Raw genomic sequence first — 12,602 nt, 5'->3', positions numbered from 1 at the left:
TATTCTAATTAAGTATCATTGGTATCAATTTTTTTTTTTTTTTATTCGAACATATATCGTTCAACTATATGATGTAATACGTACGTAGTTTTGTAATTATAAAATGTTCAATACAAATAAACCTATGGTAATAAAAGGGGTAAATTTAAGGATCTCTAGTTAACTATTATAGTAAGGATTATCGAGTAAGATGGTAAATAATATTAAGCTATACAAACTAAATCATGACTATGGATTAGTCCATGTTAATATATTTTTAAAATACATTATTTTTGGTAGATTATACTCAAAATTATTATTTTTTAAACTCGTGTTAATGAAATGTATAATTTTTGACTATTATACGATATTTATTTAAATGTTTAAAGTTAGCCATGATAATTAACTTATCATATTAACCTGCTATAATCATCCTGAAAATAGAACATCATATTTAATTTTATTATAGACTTGGAATTAAATAACTTTGTAAGTATTAATATTTAAATAAATATATGGTATATAATGAAATTATAAAGATCACTAAAAATTAAAATGTTTTTTTTGCAGTGCACACTGTTTTTTATATAGTTATAGTGGTACACACAAAATAGCCATTGCCATTAGGTATTTTTTATTATTAATACCGTGTTTGACGCAATTCGTAATTCATCGTCGGCGGGTAATCGAGTTTTTTTATTTGCTAGAAATAATACTATCACGTCATATCCGCTTTACCTACCGTACTCGCAGTTACGAGCAGAGGTATCCAAGCTAAAAAATAAATTCGTGAAAAGGCGAATACCACCACCGTAATATAAAACCTTTATATTAATTTATATAAAATTAATATTCATGAAACGCATATTATACACGAGTACCTACACGATCGACTGTAGGCACATTATTATTATATGAATTTCGCCGTGTGCAAACACAGAATTAATTACCTTGCCCTTTCACATTCTTAAGTGTATATTTGATACATAAATCTTTATCGACATTTGACTTAACCTAACCCGATTTAACCACATTTCGAACTTTAATGGCTCTCTCTGTTTCGTTCGTTATGCGCCGTGCTGTTGATTATAATTATCAGCAATTACCTACCACGACCGTTTCATGTCGTTAATTCGCACCCACGACAACACAGGAATAAAATTAAGGAATAATATTGTAATCTAAAACAAATAAAGCGTTTACCTTCCAGCTGTTTGAAGAAAAAATCCGTGGCTTTGTTGGACGTGTACGCCTGGTAAAGTTGCGGCGAAAAGCCATTCGGGATGGTCGGGTCGGCGACCGGGGTCATAGGCATGTTCATGCACACGGTGGTCGGGGACGATGGGAAAAACTGGAATTTCGGCGGTTTCGCCGGTATATCAGGTGCAATCTTCAGTGACATTGTGCTCCGCGACAGGCGGCGTGCCGGCGGTTTGGGCACATCCAGCTGTTGCGCGTCGGTCGCAGGACGGTGTTCATTGTCCTGTTCCTGCTGCTCCTGCTGATGATGGTGCCCCGGTTGCCCGTCTCCTTCTCCTCCGGGTCCTGCGATATAAATTCACAAAGCACCGGGCCATACCGTTTCGATTAAAATCAGTTTACACAACAACGAAATGTCTCGCTTACGCGAAATGCGCGCACTAACGTATAATAATTCACTCATTACGCGTTATTCTAAATAATTTGTACCATTGTGTATGTTTACCTGTGTGAGTATGATATTATCAGAGGACTAAAGTCGTTTAATACGTTTATGTTTTTACAAAACGTTGACAACTGTGAAATTCAATCAAATATGTCTGTGAAAGGTTTATTTAAAATTAATCTAATCGTAAATTTTTTGGATAGTTTATTTTTCTGTTTATATTTATATCTTATATATTGCATGAATATTTTTCTAAATATTTTAACCATTTAAACTTGAAAAACTCTGAGTGGACAAAAAAAACTTTTCCTCCCTCAGATCTAACTTTGAACTAGTATTATTTAAGTTGATAAACTGTTTATTTGATATCTTAATAAATTTATTCTTTGACGTTTTGAAAAAATGCTGTGTACGCATCTACTTATTAAATGCGATTTAAGGTTTCAAAAGTTTAAACATGTGTGAGAAAATAAATATTTTTAAACTAAAAAATAAAAATCACTCATAATTTATTAGATACTTCTAAACAAATTATATCGTATGATTGTTAAACCAGCGATTTCCAAACTTTTTTAGCCGTGGAATATTAAGTTCTATTAGACTATTAAGTTTTATTTGTCTATCTTCTATGAAGCATATTACACATATGTATAACGGAGTAAGAATAATACAATATTTTTTAATAAATGAGACAAGAGTTTTAATAGAACTGGAGAAAATATTATTTATTAGGTATTTAAAAATTATATGTCTACAAAATGAGAACAATACTATAATATATATTATTATAGTTAAGTTTATTGAAAAATAGTACATTTCATGTACATTGTACACGTCTTGAAGCGTGTCTTAATGTTATACCGGGGAATGAGTATTATCTAAAATTAGACTATTATACTTTCTTATCGGGATTTTAATATTGTATGTACAAGTATCTATGAATTATATTTGAGTTGATAGAGCCTTGTTAGAATATAATATTATAATATGCTTATATAAATATTATATATTTATATTTTAAATAGAAATCAATAATATTGTTTTATTGTTAAATTATTTTGGTAAAACAAACGGATTCTTTGATAAACAATTGGTAGATCCTTTTGGGAACTTTGGAGATCACTGACTTAGACACCTAAAAAGGAAGAGCATAAAATTGTTATATCGCTTATTTAACATAGATTGTTTTAGTATATTTTTTAATAAATATACTTATTTATTAACATTTCATATGTTTGCTAGAATAATTATAATAATTATTTATTTTACAATTATTGAAATTTTCCGTTAAAACTGAATAACACTTATTATATGTCATACTAGCTGTCATCCACGAGCTCCACCTCCATAGTTGTTTGAAAATTGTGGGGCTGTTTCTTTGTTTTATAGTTATTTTGATTACAAAATGCTAAAAAGTGTACATGCCTTCTTTATACTTATGCAAAATAATAATAATTTAAGATGTTTATAAATTCTCATAAATGTATTATACTTATTGACAATAAAAACAATTTTTTTCTCACATTAATATCATTATTTTTGCATATAGGAAATATATTATATAATAATATTTAACGTCGTTAAATGAGTAACAATAATAACGATTATTAAACAATAACATTGGTCATGGCATTCTGTGGGTCTTCGCATCATACAGTAAATCAGTGTGCTATTGATTTATTATACTACTTTTCTATTGGTTATCTATTATAATTATTGAATGCATTTAAACCTAACTTAACTACTCGAGTCTCAAGATTAAGTACGTCAGACGTAGTTAGAACTCTGTGATCTATACTTAATACCCCGCAGAACCGTTCAAAGCACCAACTATCGAGCCGTTGTCACATTCCATATACGTTAACAATAATAATATTGATTCATCGTCAATTTTATATACATATTCTGAGGTGAGTTGTGAACGATTGTTTAACTAGAGGTATGCTTTAAACAATTATTTTAATACATATATACTCTAAAAACAAGTATCAATTTTTTGTCATGCCTACAAATTTAAACCGTTCAACGTATCGTCACCAACATTTTTAATGTTATATCTGACAGTTTGCTGGAGATTTTAGTACCACTTTTGTTAGAGAACATGCCCAATATTTTGACATTTTTAGATTTTTACAGAAATATGTTATTTTTATCTAAACACAATGTAAAATTTGAATTTCGAATAAATAATATAATAATATACAATATACATGTGCATTATATAATATATATAAGTCGAAATTCAAATTTTACAGGAGAGACTCAAAACTTAATTTTGTTAACTTTTGTTAATATTATATTTAAGTTACACAAATTTTGTGTAACTTATTGTGTTCCCTTTTCGAAATAAATGAAATAAAGATACATATAGGTACTATTACTATAGGAACACGTAAGTTTATTTAGTTTTCACACCAAATAGTGTGTTTAGATACAAATAATATATTTCTGTAAAAATCTGAAAAAGTCAAAATATTGGAAATTTTCCCTAACCAAAGTCGTTCTAAAACTTCCAGCAAACTGTCAGGTATAACAGTAAAAAATTTGGTGACGATACGTTGAACGGTGTGAATTTATATGCATGAAAAAAAAATCGGCACTTGCTTCTATAGTATAAATTTATAAGTTTTTTTATTTTAAAATATCTATTATAATATATTCATTTGATAGATTTCGAGTTGTAGAGAATTGGTTTTTTGATAATTTGTTACTTTAAAGATATCCCAAGTTAAGTTAAACCATTAAGATTTATCCAAAGTTGTAAATCTTTCCTTTATTTTCGTTACAGATAATTTTAAACCGTTTTGATCACTTTTGTGCATTAATATATAAATATATATGTGTTGTTCATATTTTTTATTCTAAAATTTAAACGATTGTTAATGTGTACCTATCGAGTTATCATGATTTTAATATTTATAATTTATAGTTCATATGTTATATCCTATCATTAGATAGAAAAATTGAATCAAGTGAAAAAATTAATAGGTAATAAAATTATTATTATTGTATAAGTACTTGTACAGTTTGAATCAATTTGTTACGAATTTAATATACACATTAAATCACTACGATATTTTTCATAAAATGTTATACTAATGCATTTTGATGAAGTATGACCAACTAATTATTAGTATCTAATAATCAATATTTGTAATATTTATTAAATATTTATCCTTTATAATATACATCATACATTAATGATTATATTGTATAATATTTTCCTTAAGTTCATTATGAAGTCCATACTTATAATATAAATTATTTAAAAAGAGCATACTGTGATCTATTTTTAAATGTGGAATAATAATTCAGAAATCTTGAGTTTTTAAAACAAATAATTTTTAATTAATTTAAATTCATACTGTAAAATACAATACTTAATATCAAAATAAATATAATGTAACATAATCATAACATATTATTAAGTAAGGTAAAAAATATGTAGCATGCAATATTTAGATAAACAGTATTGTGGAATTTAGTTTACTTTTAGTGATTAACGAAGACACATTATAAACACATGACTGGGTTTTTAAATTTTTTTTTTTTAAATGAATTTTTAAATTATTTTTAGATTAATATATTTTATATGCAAATACAGTTTTCCAATAATCATTATTCATGTTTTTAAATTGGAGAATCATTATTTTTGTACTGTAAATAATTTAACAAAATATATTTCCATAATTCCATGTATACTGCGTTTTTGAAATAAAAGATAAATTTAAATATAATTTAAATTTTTGAATGTATTTTTTTTATTTAACATATGTAATAAGATAAATTGATGAGTTTCAATAATATATGTGTGTGTATGATTAATCAATATACATTCAAGAACACAGTAAATTGTTTAGACATATTTAGACTATTTTAGTATTTTTAAAGAAAAATGTGAACTGATTTTAAGATACTTTCACAGTGTTTCATTTTGAGTTATAATGCAATTTTGACCATATATTGTATTGGTTCACATCTGCGTTCAGTATACCTACTTACAACTTACTTCGTTATGTCATGTAATGGAAAAGTCTTGTTACAATCATGAACCTTATTTTCGTTTTATTTACTTTACATTTGATTAGACAATAATATGGGTTTGTATTTAAAACTTACTTTTACAAAGATAAGTTAAATATATTTATTAAAAAAATATAATTTTTGTAAATGTAGTTGCTATCATAACATGACCGTGATTTTTCATTAGATAATAGACAAACTATTCAATAAATCATTAAGTTTCTTATAAATTGGATAATATAATATATAAATTTTAAATATTTTATTATTAAACACTCTATATATTAGTACCTATTATTTTATATATTTATTTATATATTTTACTATAATTATTTTTAATAAATTTCTTCATTACAATATTCAAAATGTGTACCTGCATTCTTATAATTATATTGCTTATATATATATGACTACATAATAGCAATGCATAAGTTTATTAAAAAAGATCATGGTATCTATTACTTTTGGTAGAAATTACAAGAAGTGTTGTATTATACCTATATTAATTTTAGACTGTATAATGTAAACTGCTGTTATTTTCTCATAAATTATTTTAAATGTCACGGAAAGCCATTAAAACTATCAAAGATGTCAATGTGTAAGTTTATTTAAATGTAGTAATAAAAAATTTTATAGACAAATTGTTACTGCACTGTTTGTACGTTACATGTCGAGAATGTAATAATAATGATAATTGTTGTTAATAATAATCATACACAGATTTTTATTATCTTTGTTTATTTTTTAGTTTGTAATCATTTATGTTGTGTACCATAACTTTTTTTATTATGCACAGAAGTCAAATGCGATAACTAAGACATTCTTTAGTACTAATATATATTTTAGTAACATTTTTTTTCTTACAAAATGCTCTAAAAATTATGGTGCGTATACTGTATACTATAATTATAATTCGTATTAATTTGTATTAAATCATTTTAAAAATACAAAATAAATTATAATTTTTGATCAAACATTGCATTAAAATTTTATTTTCATTTTTGTAGCTTTATAAAATAATTTAAAATCATGAAAATACACATTATGTTACAATAATTGTGAATGTATACCATACATATTACATACATATTGTAAATATACTATTGTAAATACACTTTTGTATTTTATCTCATACATTTAATAAGTACCTACTTAATATTAAAATTATGCCTTATAATATGTCATTATTATCTTTAATCTCTATAAAAAATATCAACAAATATATTTTATTCAATATTAATTTAAGTTTGTTTTTAAATTATGCAAATGATTTCATGATTTTTTTCTTTATACAATTTTAAACTTAAAATGTCAGTATGTAATTCATATTAGTTTTATTATAAGTTTAAATAATTAAATAAAAATAAATTCAGAAATTGAAAAATAATGGATCAAAATAAATATTTGAAAGTATAATAGTGATAAATTGATAAATTATAAAAATATGTTGCTTGATACATTTTTACATACTTGCGTTTCTATCTAATTGATATTTATATAAGCATATAGATTATTATAGATCATTGTCATGTGTATTGATATATTTTATTGGGTGTGTATGGGTAGTGGGTACATTATTATTAATATCATTCTTTACTTAAGTTAAAATGATTTTCAGCTTCAATTTAGTTTTTACTTAAGTAATTAAACATATATTTTGATTTTGACATTTTATTGATATAATATAATAATAATTATTAACACGTGTTGTGTTTTGTGTATGCGTTAGATATTAAAACCAATCATGTGTGTAATACAAATAATTTATTCATTTTCATACAAAATAAAAAGTTTTGGAAGCCTAATTTTATATTCATTGGAAAATTGGATATTAAAACGTTAACATCTGGTTTTTGAAATTGCTAATTTCATAATTAGTGTTTACTCGTGCAAGTATTTCAAAATTAAGATATTATACGGCATAGGCATTGTAACGAAACGTAGCATTGTAATAGCATCTCTCCATAATCCACTTTCATTTGGAAGAATAATGTTTAATCGTTTACTGGAATTAATGGCCATGTGTTTAATCCGGACGAGATATAAATTTAACTCTCCTTCGGTATGATGATTAATTTCCTACGTACTTTAGGTTTCGAGTTAAGCGAGGAAGCTATTGATTTTATAATGACTAGTATTTTTAAGTTTTTTTTCCCTTAGTAGTATTTCACATTATAAAAATGTCCACCCCAAACATATGTAATTATATTGGAAATTGAACAAAGAGTCTACTGGAGTACATTATTGAAATTTTCGTTGGGCTTAAAAAAGTTGCTAAAAATATAAGACATTACTAATGACTTTCATAATCTGTTTTACCGAAATATCGAGAGCTTTTTGGTTAACTATGCTTTGAATATAAATCATAATCGTTTACAATTATATAAACACATAATTTTCAAACCAAAGATACAAAAATACCAATATCCTTTGCCGAAATAAATTAATACAATTGAGCACTATGCTTATTTGTAATGTGTAAGACGATTAATTTTACAATAATTAATTTTATAAGCATTAATACAACACGTCATTTTACTTAACAACCTAATGATGATTATTGGATATTGATAACAATGTAAACTTTTGACATTAAATAAATAAATAAAAAAAATACTTTTTTCGACATAAGATTATAATAAAGTAGATTTAATTTTTATCCTCTAAATGTGTATATAAAGTAGAAATTATATTTAATTATTACTAGTATGCGTTGTAAGAACCTATATAATCTTCTACCTGTTGAACAGAGGATATATTTTCATTTTATAAGCTATCTATCTATAATTTAATATTATACGACATAGCTACAAGATGTATTTGAATATTCGATGGGTATTTGTGCAGCACAAACATGTTCAAATTCGAGAAAAAAGTTGTGGGCTAATATAAATTTCAACAGTTGGATTGTTAATTTGAGAGTAACCGAGTTGGTTCCCATTTGGCAGAATTGGTTCCCGTTTGAAAAATGTATCTTATTAAGTTTAGCCGAATTGGTTTCCGTTTGAGTTCAGGAAAAATAGTTACAATTTTTATTTTTAATAATTTGGTATAAAATACAAATTAGATAGTATAAAGTATAAATGTATAAGTATAACTTATAAGTATAAATGTGCTTATAATTTTTAGTCATGATTATTATTTGTTACGCATTGTTGGAGAGTTAGTAAATTATCGCTGATACACCGATAAATTAGGATAACGATTGAAAATATATACGTACTTATATAGCTGAATGGATAATGGATTTATTGTATATATCCTATGTACGTATGGAATACAATTGAGAAGCGAAATGTGCGTTATTAAACGGTAACCAATTCGCCTCAACTTAATAAAATACCTTTTTCAAACGAGAATTAATTCGGCATGTGGGTTTTGGTCTCGGGAACCAATTCGGTACCAGCCGTTAATTTATTTGTCAAAATTAAGGTAAGGGTTTACTTGGATATGTTTCTATATATTTATTTATCGATTAAATATTATGTTTAGTCATTTAGTATAATTAATAGGTACGTACTATAACCATCATTGTCCGAAAAAACTGTTATTTTTATTGTTATTTAATTTTTAATTTATCACCGTATAATTTAAAAATAATTAATATTTATTTTATGTCGTTATGTACTTTTGACAAATTAATTTAATCAATTTTTATCTATATAAACCATAAACGTATTGGAAATGTTTTTTTTTCAAAATTACAGATCTCTTCCTTCTTATAAACTTAAAACCACATAATTATCCATATTATACAAGGTCATATAACTATATATTAAATAGAACAAAATATACTATCTCTATTTATTGATACGCTCAAAGTTTAAATCAACTGTCGAAATTAATTTATTGTAACTCCACCGTGTCGTTTGTGCGAACAGTAATGATCATTACTTGCATATGTATTAGGTGCAGTGCGTCAAAAGATATTTTTGATAATACTATATAAAATCATGGCGTGATGGATGGATGTATGATTTATAGAGGGATGAGTGGCCGATGGTATTTGTACATATAGGTACCGAAGGTACCAAGTTTTTTTTATCCTCCGAAACGATACGTCTTAATACCCCGGTATACAGGAAAAATCCGCCAAACCGCTTTACTAAAAGACAAGAAGAAAAAAAAACAACACCGTAGTCACTATATGTAAGATGTATCGATCGCGTGTAAAGACTGAAGTACAAAAGATTGTAAAGTAATTGTATTCAAAGACGTCATATCATAAAGTTTATAATACATAATATATGATATATATATATATAGTACGGATACCTACGCTAAACCGTTTCAAATACCGCCAACTCTTGGGCTGTATGTAGTTCGATCATAAAAGATTGTTTCGAAACAATATAGAATGGCGTAGTTGACATATTATTATATCCTCATAAAGTGTGCAGGTAAAATGTTCGTCGTTGGCGAAGTTTTTACGAGTTTCTTATCGAATTCTACGACACTCTAATCTCTATGTTATAGAGTATGGACTATATACTACCGGAAAATCGGAGCAATTTTCAATTCACCCTATTGTCGATTTATTTATTTGCTTCCGTAACCAATCCAATTCAAAATTCCGTTACAGACACCACGGCCAGTGGTCACTTTGATTGAGTTAGATGACAAACTTATTTCGTTATATTTTCGTGGCAGACGTATTTCTTAAACCACGAACTCAATTTTTTTTTTATCTACCTACATATTATTATTAAATACCTATCTTAAAATGATGTAATGCATTATTAAAAAGTTCTGGTCTACATCCAATAATTTGAAACATGAATGTCTTTGGAAGCTGACACGTATGAATAATTATGAGTTTTTTTTATTATACATTAAGTATCTCAGCGTCCTTATAGTTCAAGAGAAAAACGTTTTATATTTTATTAGATTTATTTTTAATATTTTGATTAATTCCGACAATATATTATCAGACAAACGCAGTTAATGTTACGCGTATAGTAGGTATACGTCTAGTAATAAAATAATGAGTACATTTTAAAACTTTAATCATAGAAAACGTTTGGAGTAAATGCATGTTTTGTATGTAATTTATTTAATATTTATTAAAATGTAGTATTATTAGTACGAAAGTAAATATTTAACTTTTTTAACTTAGTTACCTATAGCAGTAAAATTAAATGCTAATTATGATGCAATTATATTTACTCGGAGAAAGATGTAATTATTATCCTATTAAATAATTTATTTATGTGTTAAGAGACCGACATAGAAAGATTTAATCTTTTAAAAAAGTGCTTAGTTGAGTTTGTTATAAGAAACTTTAAGACCCGCATCTATTAATTACAAAACTATATTTTTGTTTTATTCAGCCTATTGATTTTTAGGGTAAGCACAAAACGATAAACCTCTAAGAAATTCTGATATATATTATATTATGTAAGTATCGAATAATAATTAAATTATACACTGTATATACTGATAAAATATTTAATAAATAGTGATTTTAGATAAATTAATTAATAAATAACCAAAATCGGACAACATCAAGTGCCTTTATGAAGGTGACTGCTTACACGTAGGTTATTGTTTGCATCAACTTAAATGTTTAGTACAATATTTTGGGTTTTGATTCATGTAAGCGTATGGCATAATATTATGCATGATACGAGAAATAATTCATTATCACATACGATTTTTATCAGATTATATTATGACTATATTTGTAATATTTCTGGTCCAAACGTCGGTCGGATGCGATGTCGGGATGATATGAAAACGCATATTAACGCGTTGTACCTCGTAAACGTGTCAGCGTTTTTATTATTGTGCATTTTATACGACGGGATCTTGGTGATGGGCGCTGTCTCGTCAAAATCATAATAGTCAATAAAGCTGACCGACAACAGCAAAAAGCTCGCGATTTGAAAAAAATAAAAAAAATAAAACAAAAAAAAAACGATGTTATGCGACGTCGTCGCTTATTTATTTACCGTCCATTATTGTCCGGAAACCGCGGCCAGTGATGTGCTGCAACTACACCTGTAATGTATGTATAACGCGTATAACGTACGACGAGGAGTCCGACGGCGCCTCGGACCGGAAATAGTGACAACTACGCGGTGGCTGCGGAAGTCGGACGTCGTATATCGTTACGACCAGTATCGCGGCGATATAATAATAATAATAATAATATTTTCGGCGCGCTGTAACGGCAAAACAATTGTAAATCGCACAAATCACTGACGGGGCCTGCGACGGTCGTGTCGACGATAACGGGCTTAAAGGTACCTCTCAGCGATGATTCGGTCATAATAACGATGATAATATTGTGATCTGTCGACCGGTCAACGGTCGTGGCCGTACTGAACAAACCGAAGGGTTCGTTTACATCGGGCCGAACTCGCGGTCGTTATTTTATTTTTTCCATTCCTCTAGATATTTATTTTCACTCTCTCTCTTTCTGTCACCGTGCGACCACATCCCTGTGTGTCTGTCTGTCCTTCTCCCTCTCCGAGTAGTTTTTAAATTGCAGAGGTGGTTCCCGACTTAGACGCGCGTACTATATGTTCGTGTTCGTGTGTGTGCGTGTATATATATATCTATAAAACATACTCACACGAGTTTGTTGTCTTTCTGGTGATCCAAGTGGCGTGTGTGTATGTGTGTGTGTGTGTGTGTGTATGAGTAGAGTTGGCTGTGGCGGAATGACTAATTGCGCTGCTGCGCGTGGACCAGTGTCACGTCTATAAATAGTATAATATAATGCGAGTGTCGTCGGACGTCGGTTCGCGAGGAACAGTTTTTCGACGTCGTCGAATCTGATGTGTACCTACCCACGGGCATCGTGGAATAATAATTATCGCGTTCTCGTGTTCGACGAATCGATTTCGAAACCATCGAGAACTATATTATACGATCACGTCTATGCCAATGCGCTGAATCGTTTCTGCTTATAATCATTACGTATTATTATAAGAATATTATGGGAGAAGCG

General features: G+C 27.6%; 1 protein-coding gene across 1 annotated transcript in view; it reads right to left on the bottom strand.

Moving 5' to 3' along the window:
- The window catches only part of LOC114125179 (TWiK family of potassium channels protein 18-like), a 29,299-nt gene extending 17,310 nt beyond the window's left edge, over positions 1–11,989 (bottom strand). The window contains exons 1-2 of the mRNA XM_027988710.2: positions 11,599–11,989; positions 1,183–1,524 (exon numbers count right to left, since the gene is read on the bottom strand). Of these exons, the coding sequence (XP_027844511.2) occupies positions 1,183–1,524; positions 11,599–11,605 (349 nt within the window). The 5' untranslated portion in view covers positions 11,606–11,989. The remainder of the gene's footprint in view (positions 1–1,182; positions 1,525–11,598) is intronic.
- Positions 11,990–12,602: the final 613 nt, after the last annotated feature.

Source organism: Aphis gossypii, chromosome 1 (genome assembly GCF_020184175.1).
Source record: "Aphis gossypii isolate Hap1 chromosome 1, ASM2018417v2, whole genome shotgun sequence".
In the NCBI taxonomy this organism is placed as follows: Eukaryota; Metazoa; Arthropoda; class Insecta; order Hemiptera; family Aphididae; genus Aphis; species Aphis gossypii.
This window is presented reverse-complemented; position numbering and strand designations above follow the sequence as displayed.